Below are 17,416 nucleotides of genomic sequence, written 5' to 3'. Positions count from 1 at the left end.
TTTGATTTTTTGCTCCCCACCCCCTTCGCTGACCTCTCTGGATATATTCACTCTTCTGAAGCTTGTCACAGTGAAATTAAAGAGAATGCACTTAGCTGTATTGTGTTTTCCTCCTGTCTTGATTACTCCTAGAGAAGCTTGAATTTGACCCCACATGGTTAATTTAAGCAAAAATCCATTTAATCCAGCTGTGAGTTTATTCTTGAAATAAAATTTACAAATAAGATGTTCTTAAAATGATTGTAGAGAGTTACTTGATTTCTGACACAGCAGAGTAAGGAATAGTAAATTGGAAGTAGTCATTTAAATGTGAGGAAACTACTGTCTTCCTACAAAGTTCATTATTACAAAATTTATATTAAAACCCTTTGGATTGGAACCCCGGTTGTACTTGTGTGCATGGATGGTATCTTCTGCTCACACATGTTCTGTTTTCACGTCACAATGCAGTGCTGCACAAAACAAATGATGCTAAATTCACAGGTACTCTGCTTGTGTAAGAGTTTGCATTATCTCTTACAGGAGTATTTGAGCTCTTATAGAACCTAACTGTTTATTTAAGACATTTATATCCCACCAGGTTCTTTGAGTTGTTTTGCATAAAATAATAACCAAATACCTCAACATTAATAAAATATTATCATAAAATTTACAAATAAGATGTTCTTAAAATGATTGTAGAGAGTTACTTGATTTCTGACACAGCAGAGTAAGGAATAGTAAATTGGAAGTAGTCATTTAAATGTGAGGAAACTACTGTCTTCCTACAAAGTTCATTATTACAAAATTTATATTAAAACCCTTTGGATTGGAACCCCGGTTGTACTTGTGTGCATGGATGGTATCTTCTGCTCACACATGTTCTGTTTTCACGTCACAATGCAGTGCTGCACAAGACAAATGATACTAAATTCACAGGTACTCTGCTTGTGTAAATACTCTTACAGGAGTATTTGAGCTTTTATAGAACCTAACTGTTTATTTAAGACATTTATATCCCACCAGGTTCTTTGAGTTGTTTCGCATAAAATAATAACCAAATACCTCAACATTAATAAAATGTTATCAATGATAACATTACAGCAGGAAACATAATCACAGAGTAGTAGGCAGAACTGAAAAGATAAACAGAACCCCACTCTTTCAGAATGGCATAAAAAGATGTGGGATTTATATATTATGGCTAAACTCTCGGACAATCTTACGCAATTTGAGAAGATCCCTGCCCCTACCACGTTTGTCTCGACATAATTTCCTATTTTAGAATATCTTTCCAAACAAAGTGACATTCCTAAAGTGATTGACAACCTATGGTTATGATAATGTTAGTTAAGGTACCCTCACCACCTATCTTTGTTTATCTAAGATCTTAATACCTACATGTAATGTTAAAAAAGCTTTACCACCTATTTTTCAACACACTCGTCATTTCTAATGTTAAAGTGCACTTTATATTATCCTTTATTAACTGTGCTAAGTTCTATCATAACTTTGTACAGCTCTCTGACTTGAATTCCATATTTGTATTAATATTGAATAACAAATTTAAAAAATGGCAAAAAAAAAAAGATAAACCGAACAAACCACACTCCAAATTATACAAGAATTATCAGTTGACAATATCTGATAAAAAACCCTGCCACCTAAATTCGAAGTTGGTGTCAGGTAGAGGCAGGGAAGGAATTCTGCCAGCAGTTGAAAAGGCTAGATTCTAGTAATGGCAGCAGTGTAGCTGTGTTAATATAAAACAGAAGTCCAGTGGCACCTTAAAAACTAACATTTATTTCAGCATGAGCTTTTAAGTGACCTCACTTCAGATTTTAAGATTTTGGTAGCCACATGTATTGCCTAAGAAGGCAAGAGCACACAGAGAAGATCTGGTAAAGATCTCAGTAGTTCTCAGTCTGTTTAGAACTTAATAGGTAAGAACCAGAACTTTGAATTGTGTTCAGAAATAGTTTGGCAGCTAATGAAGTTCCTTACAGTATGGTGAGATGTGTTACAAATGATCAGTACCAGTCAGCAGTCTCATAGTTGCATTCTGAAAAGTTTTCAAAGGCAGTCTTATAACTGGTGTTGCTGTAATATAATCTGGATGTGATCGGAGCACGGATGACTTAAGCAAGATCTCGCTTCTCCAAGGACAGATGCACCTGACAAGACGAATCAAAATATAAAAGATGTAGCATGCCACAGATACAAACTCCATGCTTGAGAGGAGACAGATGGAGCATAGCACAAGGTCTCGGTTAATTACTCTTAGCACACCACAATTAAGAAGGATACGTTTGCACATCTATCTCCAATTTTGACATAGTTATTTGCTTCAGTTTTTCCCCTGGAATTAAATCCAAACAATGATGATCTTATAAACTTAGCTTGTTATTCCTGTTTGCATCTGTTAAAAAATCTTCATCGTCAACCTCTGCCTTACATGTATGGACTATACATGTAAGGCAGAGGTAAGTTCCATTTCATTGTATCTAAGGAAGTATGCATGCACATGATAGCTCATACTTTGAATAAAACTTTCTTAAAGGTGCCACTGGACTCGAACTTTGTTCAACCTGAATATTCGTTTGCAGACAAGGACTTAATAGCATCCATAAACAGCAAACTCACTCCTTTTTAGGGGCAGTGCAACCCCATATAGAATGGGCAGATTCCTCAATTACTTGTTGCTAGATTATATTATTATCATCCTGTCTGTTTTGATGTTCAGTTTATTTGTCTTCATTCAGTACATTACTGCTTCTGAACACCTATTTTTAATATAGCTGTATCAAACACAGTGTTAGAAACAGTTTTCTGAAACTTAAAATGGCTAAAGCTAATCATGGTCATATTTAAGGCAGGAATATTTTTGAGGCTGTTTAGTTAAATATTCATTGCTTATTGCTCTGTTTTCAGTGGCTTTAATTGTACTATGCATGTTCTTTTATACCCCTTAGAGTCCATACTGGAAGGAAGCCCTTAATATTTTGAAATTGGTCGTATCTCGATCAGCAAGTCTTGTTGTACCTAATGATATTCCAAAGTCCTATGGTGGTGATATAAGCTCTCCTGAAATTTCATTCACAAAAATTTTTAATAATGTTTCAAAAGAACTCCCTGGGAAAACCTTAGACTTTCATTTTGACATATCAGAGGTAAGTATATTGTAATTTATGTAAAACATATGCTGAAACTGAATAATGGAATGCATTTTGGAAGAGCAAAACAAATAATATGATTGAAACCCACCCACCCCCCTTCAGTATTTTGCTTGGCCCAGGAGTGAGGCTAAATCTTAACAGTGTATTTAGCCCAACAAACATGATGTATGCCAATGGCTGGAATACAAGGAACTACTTTAAGGTGCCCCAAAGGGTTTGAATATGCACTGTGAAATCTTTTATTTTTTAATTCAGGAGCATTGTGATATGCAATGAGGGTCTGCTGTTCTAAACTCCCTCAGTTTCTAAAGTGATGTGCTGTGTGGCATGAGAGAATGCTATACCAAAAACATGAGCCTGAAGCCCTCTTGGGCATGAAGAAACAGTTGTGTGGTTTGTTGACTCCAAGCCAAGTCTAATAATGCTGAAATGGTGGTGGTGGGGGAGAGGCTTGAAGCAGCTGTTACATGAGAGACAAGCCTCCAACCTCGATTCATCGCTATCCACACAGATCAATTTAATGGAGTTTTTTTACTATACTTCCTAGATGGCGGACTTTTGCATTATTTTTGCTTACCCTTTTCATTTACTCCTATAGTGATTAACCAGTCATTTTATCCCATATTGAAATTTGTTAAAATATGTTTTCTTTCGCCAATTAAAGCCTATTCGTCATGTTATTCCACTGATGAATAAAACTCCATCATGGTGATAGCTTTGGGGTTGGTATACTTACTTGGAGTATTTGAACTGTACGCTTATGTTCTTCTTTCTTTTGTAGACGCCAATTATTGGGAACAAGTATGGCGATCAGCACAGTGCAGCTGGCAGAAACGGGAAACCAAAAGTCATTGCTGTTACTAGGAGTACTTCCTCAACATCCTCAGGATCCAATTCCAATGCCCTGGTGCCTGTCAGCTGGAAAAGGCCACAGTTATCTCAGGTACATAAGCTTGTATCATTATTTTCCACGTCTTGAAAGTATGGATAGTATCCTTTGTAACAAAATTATCATAAACTGCTAACAACAAACATGTCATAAAAGGTGGAGAATATTAACTTGACAAAATGAAAGATGCCAATGTACTCAAAGGATTGTCCCTTAATGCTTTAATTTTTTTTTTTCCAGCGAAGAACCAGAGAAAAGTTAATGAATGTGCTTTCTTTGTGTGGTCCAGAATCGGGTCTTCCTAAGAATCCATCTGTAAGTATTTGTAGATTCCAGTAGTGTGGTGTTCAGAAATAATAATGTTTGAAGACTGCCAGTGATAGTTGTTCCTCTTGTGTTTATGACCTGGCTGTTAAAGACCAATTTTTTTGCAGAATAAAATGAATTATTCAGCACCTTGTGGTGAATAACATAGGTCAGAGTTGCTGCTGTACTGCCAATCGTTCAGAGGTGCATGATTAATACTTCTCAAGTCTTCAGTTCCAAACAAACCTACATTATTTTCCTCCTTTCTAGGTTGTGTTTTCTTCTAATGAAGACTTGGAAGTTGGAGACCAGCAGATTGCTCTTATCTCAGCAACTGAGGAAGTAATTCAAGAGGAAGAAGTGACTGTGGAAGACAATACAAGTGAACAACAGTTCGGAGTTTTTAAAGACTTTGACTTTTTAGATGTTGAGTTAGAAGATGCAGAGGTAAGTACTTGTGGTGGAATCATATATTTATTTCTCTCCCCCCGCCCCGCCCCAGGCTATTGTTCAAGTGAGGAAAAATTCTGAGAAGTCATTGATTTCCTTTGGATAGTCGCCATTATTGTAGCAATTGAAGCCTTTATTCCTTGTTTGAGGAGTACAGCTCATCCCAGATTTCATATTGTGGTTCTTTCTGAAGTGCGTGGGCAGGAGATGAGTTTCTGTTTCTTCTTTTGATCAGGCACTAGTGAGGAAATATCATTTGCCTTTATTGGAACAATGTCTGACGTTTGATACTGGATCTTTCATGTTAAAGATTATAACTTTATTATTTTGTAGTATGGGAGAGCTATAAACCTGTAGACAACATTGTCCAATGAAGCAGTTGACATAGCATGAAGTATAGCCTTTCGATAGCAGGGTGTTGCCATCAGAACCTGAGCATCACTCTTAGGACTGAACATTTTAAATGAAAAGCAGTGGAGTTCCTCACTATATCTAATCTTGGTGCAATGTTTATGTTGAAATTGCTTTGACCTTTAACCATTCCCATTGTTTCTGGTTTCATGGTGCATTTGTCATCTTTATCTGCATTTTTCTATTTGAAACAATATAAGAACTTTTTATATACAAGATATTACAGTGCATGGAAATCATGACTAGAGATCAGTACTGCGAGAAAGGCTGCCTAAGAGGCAGCATTCTCACCTCTCCCTGTGGATGGGAAGCTTCTGTGCCACATCTAAAGAGGCTGGCAGTTGAAATGTTTAGACTCAGGCTTAGGGTTGCCAAGTCCGAATTTCGCCGCAGCGGGGGACTCCCGGCTGGCGGCTGGAGCGCGCGACCATAGAGTTTTCCCTCGGATGACCGTGGCCCCGCCCCCAGCGTGCCTGGCGTGGTCACGTTACTTCCGGGTGACGTGCACGTCGGGGTGTGGTTCCCCCCTGGGGCCCGATCCGCCGGCGGCGGGGAACGGGCCTCTGGGGTGGGAGTTTCCCCCCCCCGGGGGAGAATCGGCAAGCCTACTCAGGCTGAGGTGCCAGTGCTTTGCTGCCCCAGTCTCATGGTATGTGTCACCGCAGGCCACATGGTATGGCTCTGCACATAGCAGCCCAGATGCCATAAGTTTACCCTCTTTGGAGTTAGGTGCTCTAGGTGGCCCTGTTGTCAAACACGGTATTATAAGTGGCATTCATATAAATCCTAAAGCTTATGTGAAACTCTGTTTATTAATATTGTCTCAAAAGGGGAAAAGAAATTAACTTAGACTAAAAGTTAACTATTCTTTTTCATGCCTTTAAACAAACCACATGAAAGAAGATACTGCAAATAAACTCCTTGCATTTTTTTTTTTTGATGGAGGACAGCTACATTATTGCTGTATGTTGTTCCAAACTGCAGGTTGATTGGACAGATAACACTGGTAGTTTGTTAAGGTATGGCAGAGGTACCTATAAACCAGGCAGTTTCTTAGACTAGGGCAAATGTGGAAGAATTTCTAGCTTAGCCCTGAGTTACTGAGTAGTTGCAGTTTTTCTTCAGCAGTATGTGTAGTAGGGGGCATTAGCAGTCTTGCCAAATGGGTAGCAATATGGAGAGAACAAGATGTCCAGCCTGTTTCAATCCTTTGTCCAGCCTGTTTCAATCCTTTGTTCCTGCCTTCACTGTTGTATATGTCCTGTCTTCTGCCTCTTAACTCCAGCGTAAGCCGTGGCAGCACTGGATGGGCAGAAGTTCCTTCACCCCTATATTAAGAATGCTGGGCTGAATTTAACAGTAGGCACGCTAGCTGGATGCATCACAGTCTCTGAAAGGGAATACAGTAGAGTAGAGAAAGCCCTCAAAGGTATGAAAAAGTGTCTTCCGTCATTCAGTCAACTGAAGTAAATGAAAAGTAGCAAAGGAATACGTTCAACTTGTGAGGGTATTAGTGAACATGAGATAATCGTAAGGTTGGCTGGCTAAAACACTTATGCTTTCCTGCACTGCAAATAAAATTATGCCTTGTATGTTCTGTCAAATAAATGTGGATAAAGTCAGTTTAAGACTTCATTTGTGGTGTTCTCAAGCAGTTCGGTGAATGGTTTGATTTAATATACGTCACACTGGGGAAAAATGTGCCATAGCCATTTTTGTTTTAAGTGTTCGTCTCATAATGGGTTTTTCAATTTTTGCTAAAACATGGAGAAACTGAAAAGTTAGATTTTTTTTTTTTGGCAAAGGCTTTTCCAGAGCTTGAATCAGTCTTTTACTGTTGGCAAGCATACGTAATAGAAAATGCTCCCCATTATAAAGTATCTTTAAGTGTTGTCCTCGTTCTAATTATGTGTGTTTTTCTTTTTGCAAACCAGGAGCTGCAGGTAAGTTGCAGCCTGGTGCAGTGGCTTGTTTCATCTGTTCTCATATGTGGTATACCTGTCTGTCTGTGCTTAGTAGTCAGATATCTCATTTTGCTACAGATATATGGTTTATAGACAATCATACAGTGAGCTAGTTCCGAATGCAAGGTATCTAAATGGGAGAATGTTCAGGAACCTGTTCTTGCCATGTATTTTAAACCCTTTGAATACAAGAAACATTAACTGAATTTAAAGTTCCAATTAACTTGAAGGGCTGATTGAAACTCTGCTTTCATGAAATTCACTATTTGTGTGGCTGTGTGTTGCTGTGTTCATTTCAGTATTGTGTTCTGAGAGCTTTAGAATAAGCGTCTTTTTTATTGCAGGGTGAAAGCATGGACAACTTCAACTGGGGAGTCCGCAGGCGCTCCCTAGACAGTATTGATAAGGGAGACACACCATCCCTGCAAGAATATCATCAGTATTCTGGTAGCACCCCCAGCTTGAACTTAACCAATCAAGAAGATACTGATGAATCCTCAGAAGAAGAAGCCCTGACTGCAAGTCAGATATTATCGCGATCGCAAATGGTAAAACTTTATTTGTTCTGAGATGAAAACAGAGGCCTTTATTTTTAACCTTCATGTAAATCCCATTTTGGCGGGGGACTCTGAACCAAGAGATAGCTGCCTAACTTCCTGCTTTGCTCCTAGTCCTCTGTATTAGGCATGGTCCACCAAGCATTCCAGATATACAGCTGTCAGTGAAGCTTGCACAGAAATATGGATTGCATCCAGTGTTAAAAACGGCATAATACGGTCTAGAGTAGTTTAGCCAGAACCAAACAAAGGTTTCAGGTGTGTGTGCTTTTCACCGTTACCTAAGATTTCCCATACTCTAGCTATACTAGCCACGAATAGCTCTGTGTGGTTTTTGTCATTTTCACTGTAGTAGGAGAATTGTTTAGTGGCTGTAGAGTGTCATCTAGAATAATTATGGAATGCTAAAATGTACAAAGCAAGGGAGCAATAATGGAAGGTGATATAATAGTCACTGCAAACTTCATAGCTGAATTTCATAATTTCAGACCACAAACTTTAAAACATGGATTTTGCAGTCCAGAAAATTAACTAGACCACTGTTTTTTCTGAAAGCTAGTGTTCTTTACAAATAAGGAGTGGAAATATTTGAGAGAGATTCTACGGGGCCAAAACCTAGAGTACTAACAGAAGTAATGTTTCTATGGTCACCATGCTGGCTGTAGAAAGAGTGGGGTGATCGCGCTCTCTCTGTAAAACATGTGAACAGTGGCTTCTTAAGCAGAACTGTGTTATTTTCATGCACAGCCAGGTACATGAGCAGTGTTCTGGCTGAAGGCAAACATTTTGTTTTTCAGCCTACCTTGCACTGAGTCCATACTGATCCCAGTTAGCTGTCTGGACTTGTGGGGAAGCAGCACAGGTGTAAGCACTCTGGCCATAGGCACTGACCTAAATGGGATGCATTGAAACAGTGCACTTGATCAGGAAAACAAGTTTCTTAGCTTTTTTTCCTATGGAAGTGTGCCTTTTTCTTGTCAAAAGGGGGAGAAAAACTTCTTGACCAAGATTAAAACTGATTACTGTGGTCCTACTGTATAGCTAGTATCAATTTTTGTTGTTATTTTGCTTTGTTACATGCATAAATGTATACTGGGCTGTTTCTTCTTATCTGAATCTGCATTTATTTTTTGTCTTCCTCCTTAGCTAAACAATGATTCAGCAGCTGATGACACATCACTAGATCATGGAGGATCATTGCTACAGTCTCAAGACTCCACTAGCAGTGTGGGAACAGAAGAGGTGCTTCAGATCAGAGCAGAGAGTCCAAGTTTGGAGGTTTCCCCTCTAGATAATGCTAGCAATCAGCTGCCTGAGGTGGGGAGAAATGTGGGCTGGCGCATGGCTGATCTGGGTTCTTTCTAGCACTGTACAATATCTTTTGGCTTCCTTTCTGAAAGCATTTTCATCTGTCGTATTGATTTTGTAATTTAATTTTAGTATTTCTAACCTGTTGTGATTGCATGAAGGAATGACAATGTTTCTAAGAATGAATTATTTCCTTGATGGACTGCAGGTGTTCACCACAGGTTAAAAATAATGTTGGACTGCTAATGATAAATATATTATGGTGCAAAACAATATCAAACAAGATGGTTTTCTGGGTATAGTAATTACCTTCCTGTAATATTTGCTTTCCAATACATCCTCCTCTTCTCCCTTCCCCCACCAAATGTTTGATTTTGCCTTTGCCTTTGTGATTGGTGCTTTAATTGGGACTTGAACCTCAGGCCAGCAGTGTTAGCAATTGGTTGATTCAGCCAGGCCTCATGAACAGTGCCTCTGCATGCAAGTGGCATTTTGTTCCCCATTTGGAAATGCCTGTATGGAATAAGCCAGATTCCCAGCTAATGGCTAAGAAACCAGTGAGTACTTTAACTGTGTATTTGCTGTTTACAGGCAGAAAAGTTCTGTGTAATAGCCATTAAGATAAAAAGCGATTCGTCTCTGATTTTGACATTTTTGCAGGAAAACTGTAATATGACAGAATCGTGAACTAGGTTTTGCTTTTCTTTTTATCTCAGGGCATTGTAGTCAGCATAGGGCAAGTCTGTAGGGGACAAAGTTTGCTGCTGTCGGTCCTAGGCGGCTTCCTCGTGATGGAAGGCTGGGCCAGCCATTTTAATGGAGTCAGATAAAGGTGCCTTCTCCTTGGCATTTTCACCTTGTCCAAAGATGGTAGGGCCTTTCATTCCACTAAAGTCTGTAGAAGGGATTTCTTGAAACTTTTATCTTGGGAGTCTTTTTCTCCTAGCTTGTATGTTGTCTGTTTTAGTGTTATGTAGACAGTACCATAATTTTAAAATTACTATCATTATAGATATAGGGTGAGCATAATTTGAGTGCGGTATTGGGGAAAATACCTGCATTTTGAAATGCAGGTTGCATGAAACTGAAAGACAATGGAAGTTCTTAGCATTTCATGGGAGTACAGTCATCTCTGAAGCCCTCAGGATCTCTGTTCTTAGTGAGTTTAGGTTTTATAATCCAAGACCAAAGCCAGTGTACTAGAATGGGAATTCTGTAAATGTGTGGGGCCTCAAGCATCTGAGCACCACCCAAAATGTTTCTGATGTTACAGGTGGCATAGATGATTTGTATGGAAACCCAGATTAAAAAGATCCCCCTCTCCCACCCTTTTAGGAAATGTATTACGTATGTTGAATAGCCTGTACATACTCCATGCACCTGTCTGACCCACCACAGCATTTTCAGTTTGATTATTTGAGTTAGCCCTAAATAAACAGAAGGGAGAGAACATTGTCTCTGGGGCATCAGCAAATGTCCAGCATCTTCAAATTTTGACATTTAGCTTCAGTATGCCTTTTTTATATTCATTAGTATCTTCCATACAGCTGTTGTTGTCTTCAGAGTCTGAGGGTTGGAAACAGCTGAGTAGGTATCTAAGCCTCTTGTTCCAACAGTCAATATAAGCAACCACAACTGTCTGTCCCTGTACTGTTCACATTGCGATCTGTTCCCCAACAAAGAGGAAGATGGACCACCATCATTTAGTTTTGTTTGCTAGAAGGAATAAGGAAATCCTTTAAAATGGCTCCTCTTGCCTGGAGTTGATTAGGGTAGCAATAGGAAAGCAAAACTGCCCTCGTGAAAATAAGGAAAACAGACAGTGTAGTGATTTGTTTGGTCTTTCCAGAAAGAAATGGTTGATTGCCACTATGTGAAGATCTTCTGCAGCAGGGATTTGGTTGTGAAAAAGAAGGCTCTCATGCCACATGTCCTAGCAGTTAGAACTAGACTCTAGTTCAAAAATAGATGGGGTTTTATATTAGGTGGGTAAGGTGAACCAGCCCTAAGAATATTATGATAGAAGTGGCAAGTATTAGACACCACAGCATTTTGTTGTTGGTTCATGGTGTATTTTCAGTTGGAATGGTTAACAAGTCGGTGAGAGGAAAAGAAAAGGGGGAAAGGGTTAGTAGGATAAGCTTAGAACTGAAAGACTGACCTTTATGCAGAATACCTCTAAATGCCAGTTGCTGGTGGGCCCCAGCAGGAGAAGGCTTTGATCTCTGTGCCTTGCTTGTGTACCTTCCAGTGGCATCTCCTTGGTCACTCTGGGAAACCAGATGCTGGACAAGTTGGGCCTTAGAGTTGGTTTGATCTGACAAGGTTATACTTGTGTTAAGCTCAAGGTCTTTGTTACTTGCCCCTATATGTAGACACGTTTGTTAACTACTTTGGGAATAATCCTGCATTTCCAAATATATGAATTAGACAATGTCGGTAGGGGTGATAACTTCTGTACAAAAACAAGACAGGTAATATCCAGTCAACTTGAAACAGTTTTAAGCCCCATTCATTTCAATAGAGGAGAGTAAAGTTCATGTTTAACCATCCGTATCGTGTCCTTAATGTGTGTTTTTTCTTTGAAATAAATGCTGATGTTTATCATTGCCAATTAAAAATGAGATTACAATTATCCTGTATGATGTTAGAAGATGGAAAGTCCCTTATTTAGGATTATACTACTTTTGCCTTTTGCTGTCCATTCAGAGATTATTTAGGGAAATTGAAAAGAGAAAGACTTATTTCGGTTGCTTCTGACATAGACCCTTGATGTTCTGGGCAATGATCTTCTGTTTATAGAGCAACAAAGATCTTGATAATACTTTGTGTAGCTTTTTGCTGTCTTTTAATCCTTTAAATAAGTGAGTTAATTTAGAAGTGAATTCTTTGGTAAAATGAAACAACAATCTCAAATTTATTTTTAAAAGTTCAACTATCGATGAGAAATAGAGGAATATTTTACTAAAAGTACAAAATAGAGGGATATCTAATAAAAGTACAAAGTAGTTGATTCAATATGATTATGCAAATAAAACTTTAAGATAAAATTGAATGATGTAAAATACATTTTGGGTTTTGTACTACTGATTTCAATAAGACAAAGACATTTCTTTGTATGAGCTGAAAAAAATATGCTGCTTTCTAGGATGGCAATTCACCTATGAAGGATGAACAAGTTAGTTCTGCAAGTGAAGACACTGGATTGTTTGTATTGCAAGAACCACAAGAGTCCCTGATTTGCCAAGAACCTCTAGAGTTGGAAGAACCACCTGAAATTCCAGATCATCCAGCTACTGAGAGCTACTCTGAATCAATCTGTGATGATGATGTTACCCTTGCTCTGAAGGAACTAGATGAGAGATGTGAAGAAGAAGAAGCTGACTTTTCTGGTTTGTCTAGGTAAAGTGAATTTGATCCAAAGCTGCAAATGCATATTAATATTTTCATATTAAAGTGCTTGTCTATTCCCTTGTTAGCTGTCCTAGATCTTTGAAATTAGGGGAGGTCTGAATTAGCAGCCACTGGCCACCTGCACCATTGTAGAAGTTGCTTCAGGGCCACAGGAATCTCACACAGGAATCACATTGTGCTATATTCAGCTTTAAAAATGTGCTTCCTAGAACCAACTCCAAAATGAGGAAACTGCAAAGGATACTACTGTAGGCAACTATATTGTTAAAAGTTGCTATCTAAGATGGAGTCCAGTGATAAACCACAATGATATGAGAATCCTTTCCGGGTTAACTGAGAAGTAGTAAATGACTGAGGGTTGCAGCATGGCCCCCAATCCCAGTTGCAGGATTATGTAGAGAATGCAGGGCTGCCCACTTATTAAACAAATGGGGATTTGAAGTCTTTGATCAATGCAAATCATACCTAGTAGTTAGCTGCTTTGAAAATAATTGTAAAAGAAATATTGAACTGTATTCGGCCATCCACGCATTGAAGGCCTACAGAGTTTCCCCACAGCCCCTTCTGAATGCAAGAAAAAGTGTGCCTAGGATTGCAAGGTTTGTACAAAGGGAACAGCTATGAGGGTCAATGGGGTGGAGTGAGTAGGTAGGAAGAGTTGAAATTGACTCCTTTGGTCAGTAGAGTGGCACTTGCCAGGAGGAGGAGGAGCAACAATTCTCCCCCCCCCCATTCCTCTTTTGCCCCCTCCAGTCCGTGTGGCTGTTCATCCCTGGGTACCATAACCTTGGAAATTATCTTACTAGGAGTCAGTAGGCTACAGAGATACAGGAGAACTCTGCATTTCAGGCACAGAATAGTTGGATGCAGACCATTGAGGCTATATTCAACTGTCTCTACGTTGGAAAAGCAATATTGCCACAGAAGCTAATGGGTTTGCTTATAGACTAAAATCTGACTACTGTGGTATCCCATGGAGGAAATTAATGAAGACTAGACTCCAGCCACTGGAATGCAGTACCTTTTGCAACATTAGGGATTTATGGATCACTCCTTTTCTCTGCAGTAATTGGGTTGTTAACCTCAGATAAGATTAAGAAACTCTTGGCAAACATAGGTTTAGGAATTACATTGGCTGTAATCAATCTTTTTTGCTCATGTAATTAAAGGACTTCGAGTGCGGTAACTGGTTGGTTATTTAAATTACGTATTTTTTTTGTTGTACATAGTGTGGCATTGGTCAAGGCCTGCAGGCTAAATGAGCACTATCATTAAAATATCAAAGGGAAAAAATTAACTTGGAATGATGTGCTGAATTACTGCAGCTCTAAACTATGCATCAGTCTGATCTTTCCTGGAGAATATAGTCTTCTCCTCTTGCTTCACACAGTTGTGTATGGTACTAGACGGGTCATTTCGTAGAAAAAGAGCTAGGGGAACTCATTAGCATAACTCATATGCCACACCCCCTGACATCACCGGAAGTGAGTCATAAGGCCACACCCCCTGAATCACCGGAAATGTGTCAGGAGGCCCCCCCCCCCCCCCCCAATTGCCCCGGCCGCCCCCGCCAGCCTTGCAGCTTTACTGCCGAGCCCCATGAGGGGCCCGGCAGTGGACCTGCAAGGCCGGCGGGAGTGCAAGGAAGCCCCGCGAAGGCCCTCCCTGGCCCCAGGCAGGCAGGGGTGGGGAGGGGCAGGGAGGAAGCAACTTACCCTCCCTCTTCTCCTGCCTCCTCCTGGCTGAATGAGGGCCGGAAGCGGGGTGACCGGAAGCAGGGGGCGGGGCTTTGTCATGTGCCCCCCCGTACCTCACCCCCGCGTTCCCCCCCGAAATGACCTCTGGTACTAGACCATACTAGTTGAGTGGCTTGTGAAACACTTGCAGAGAGCTCTGTTTAAATAAATGAAATCTCTCTCTCTCACACACACACACATTCTGCTATTAATTTCACTTCCGCCAGAAAGGACAGAGAAGCTAAAATTAGTGACTGTGCTAATCTGATACGAATAAGATAAGGAACCGGTGGAAATAAGAAAATGTCATATGTGAACACGAATTTGGGGACAATGTACTTGTAGAAATACTAAAAACTTCCCTGCCAAGCAAGTAAGACTTTGGGAAAGCCTAGGGTGTTCTGAAACTGATGTACTCCGGTGAGTGTACAGTAACTCTTTCACTATCCCATTGTCTTTTCTTCCGTGAATCCTGTCTAAATAAAAAGTTTAAATTTTAAAAAAGAGACTTGTATTCTGCTTGCTCTATAAATAACTCATTGGATGTTTAAAGGTTTAGATATTTGTCAGCAAAGCTTTAACTTGCTTCTTCCTTCCTTGATTCTTTACATAGCTTCTGGTAGGCCTTAATTCAAATTGAACTGCACACTAGTTATAGAGAGTAACCCTGACACGCACAACCGAAATTGCATGGTTAGGACGACTGTAAAGCTCTGATGTAGCATTTGCTTAATTTGCTTTGCACTAATTTTTGCATTCATTTTATTTATAGCCAAGATGAAGAACAGGATGGCTTTCCAGAAGCACAGACATCCCCACCACCTTCCCCTTTTCTTTCTGCCATATTGGCAGCTTTCCAACCAGCATCATATGACGATGAAGAGGAAGCTTGGCGTTGCCATGTCAATCAGATGCTGTCAGACACAGATGGATCTTGTGCTGTCTATACATTTCATGTGTTCTCTAGGTTGTTTCAGGTAACTACCCAACATTTCCTCTTTCAAGTTCACAAACTTTTTTAAAAAAAATGTGCACTAAAATATAACTGTGATTCTTTCCTGTTTTGGAAGAAATTGATAACTGTTTAGGATTCCTTTGTAAGAAAGGTTTCCTTCGTAAGGAAGCTACTAGTTTTCCATAGCTGCCATCCGGGAGGGCCGTTGGACAGAGCAGGATTTCCGCACAAAAGTGTACTCTTCCAGAAGTACACTGATATCCCATCAGTCAGCTACCTCAATCAGGATTGCCAGAGCAGAAGTTTGGTCTTATCCGGAAATTCCTGTTCTCAGTAGTGCCTGGATGGGCAGCCTAACCACTCTGAAAGATGAGGAGTAGAGAAAGTCAGGCCTCTGATGCGGGGGAACACACTTGGCAGTCACAGGTTTAGATGGTTTGAGCACCGTAAAATGACCTCCTTTGCTTCCTCCTTCCTTTTTTCTCTTTGTTTAAGTTCTGTTGTAAGGTGTAAATACAGTTATAACCATTTGTATCCTGGGTATCTTCTTCATGGTCTCTGTGCATCACACCTCTGGGATATAGTGCGCCTGCGCCGACCTAGATCGGCTCCTCTTGAAAGTGAAAGGGATTTTTGTGCCCACTCCCCAGTCACGCGCCAGCCCCACTGTGCATGTCCAAGGGAGGGGCACGACAATCCCGCCAGTTCTCTTCTGACCACCACGCTGGTAGGATCTTCTCTGCTTCGGTCGGTTAAAAAATTGGGCTTTTAGACCTATTCCTCGTTTTTCTTCGAAGTTTCTTCGTTTTTCTTCTTCTTTATTTTTGTAAAGTTAAAGGACTTTGTTTCTACGGATTTATTTCCTTTTGGACTCTGTCGTGTGTTCCTCCCCTCTCCCGGCCTATGGCCAAGAGGTGGGGTTTCTTTAAACGGTGCCTTAAGTGTGGCGGCAAGATCACCCCCCCAGACGGACACTCGCTTTGTCTTTTGTGCCTGGGGGAATCGCACCGAGTGAACTCTTGTGCTCATTGTGCAAAGTTTTCGAAGCAGACAAGGAAGAACAGAGCTGCTAGACTTCGCATTGCGCTTTTGGAGTTAGCGCTTTCACTGATGTCGTCACAGGACACTTCAGGGGATCTTTGCGCCCGCTCCCCAGTCATGTGCCGGCCCCACTGCGCATGACCAAGGGAGGGGCACGACAATCCCGCCAGTTCCTTCTGACCGCTGCCATCAGTCTCAGAGTAATAAAAAAAGGAGAGGACTGAAAGCAGAGAGGAAGGAGGGTGGGCGGTGTGAATGCACAGATGACCACTCGAAGATCATCAGTTACAGGCAAGCAACCTGTTTATCTTCTTCGTGTGAATGCACAGATAACCACTCGAAGATCATCAGTTACAACCAAGCAACCTGTTTTTCTTAGTACTGATCATTAAGCTTAGAGACTGTGCGGGGAGTTAGAGGTAGCCCCTCTCCTCAGTATAATTTGCACCACAGCCTTACCTGTTGCCAAAAAGAAGTGTTATCTCACCTGTTAACAGCTAGATTTGAATCCAGTAGCAGAGATCAACAAGGTTTTCGGGATATAAGTTTTTGAGCACCAAAGCTCCTTGAACTTTGATTCTCAAAAGCTTATACCTTGAACATTTTTGTTGGTCTCTAGGGTGCTACTGGACTCAGATCTAGCTGTTCTACTGCAAACCAACACAGCTAACCTCTGAAATTCACCAGTTAAGACTGCTTGCCCAACTCTAGCTTCTGTGAGACTTTAATGGGAAATAAGAAACAGTCTATATAAGCCTAAAATATTTTACTTAGAACTGTCTGTCCAATATTTCAACCTGTTCAAAGGGAAAATTTATCTGATTCCTTGAGGGTATTTTGACAAATGAAACCACATTATAGTCTAATACTCACCTCAACTGCTCTGTGATGGCAGAAAACCTCTTTTTTAAAGATCTCACTATTGCGTTACAAAATTCTTTTTAAGTAAATATTTTTCTATTACTTTGTTTTACAGACCATTCAAAGGAAATTTGGTGCTATTACACATGAATCGGTCAGTTTTCTTGGTGAGAATCTACAACGAATTGGGAAAAAATTTAAAAGTTCACTAGAAGTGATGATGATGTGCTCAGAATGCCCGACAGTTTTTGTGGATGCTGAAACGGTAACATATATTTGTTTATATAGTCAGAGTCTTTTTCTAATAAATGTTTTACCAGGATATGTACTAAGGTCTTAGAAGTTCTAAACTGTTGAAGTTTCCTAAAT

General features: G+C 40.2%; 1 protein-coding gene across 1 annotated transcript in view; it reads left to right on the top strand.

Annotated features, from left to right (window-relative positions):
- FRYL (FRY like transcription coactivator) overlaps positions 1–17,416 on the top strand; it is a 100,461-nt gene that overhangs the window by 70,338 nt on the left and 12,707 nt on the right. Inside the window, exons 47-55 of the mRNA XM_015412870.1 lie at positions 2,952–3,149; positions 3,937–4,098; positions 4,285–4,359; positions 4,621–4,797; positions 7,520–7,723; positions 8,879–9,049; positions 12,189–12,442; positions 14,963–15,167; positions 17,163–17,312. Coding sequence (XP_015268356.1) covers positions 2,952–3,149; positions 3,937–4,098; positions 4,285–4,359; positions 4,621–4,797; positions 7,520–7,723; positions 8,879–9,049; positions 12,189–12,442; positions 14,963–15,167; positions 17,163–17,312 — 1,596 coding nt within the window. The remainder of the gene's footprint in view (positions 1–2,951; positions 3,150–3,936; positions 4,099–4,284; positions 4,360–4,620; positions 4,798–7,519; positions 7,724–8,878; positions 9,050–12,188; positions 12,443–14,962; positions 15,168–17,162; positions 17,313–17,416) is intronic.

The sequence above is a fragment of the Gekko japonicus genome, unplaced genomic scaffold (genome assembly GCF_001447785.1).
Source record: "Gekko japonicus isolate JY-2015 unplaced genomic scaffold, Gekko_japonicus_V1.1 scaffold1332, whole genome shotgun sequence".
NCBI lineage: Eukaryota > Metazoa > Chordata > Lepidosauria > Squamata > Gekkonidae > Gekko > Gekko japonicus.
The sequence above is the reverse complement of the archived record's forward strand: the minus strand, read 5'-3'. Positions and strand labels throughout refer to the sequence as shown.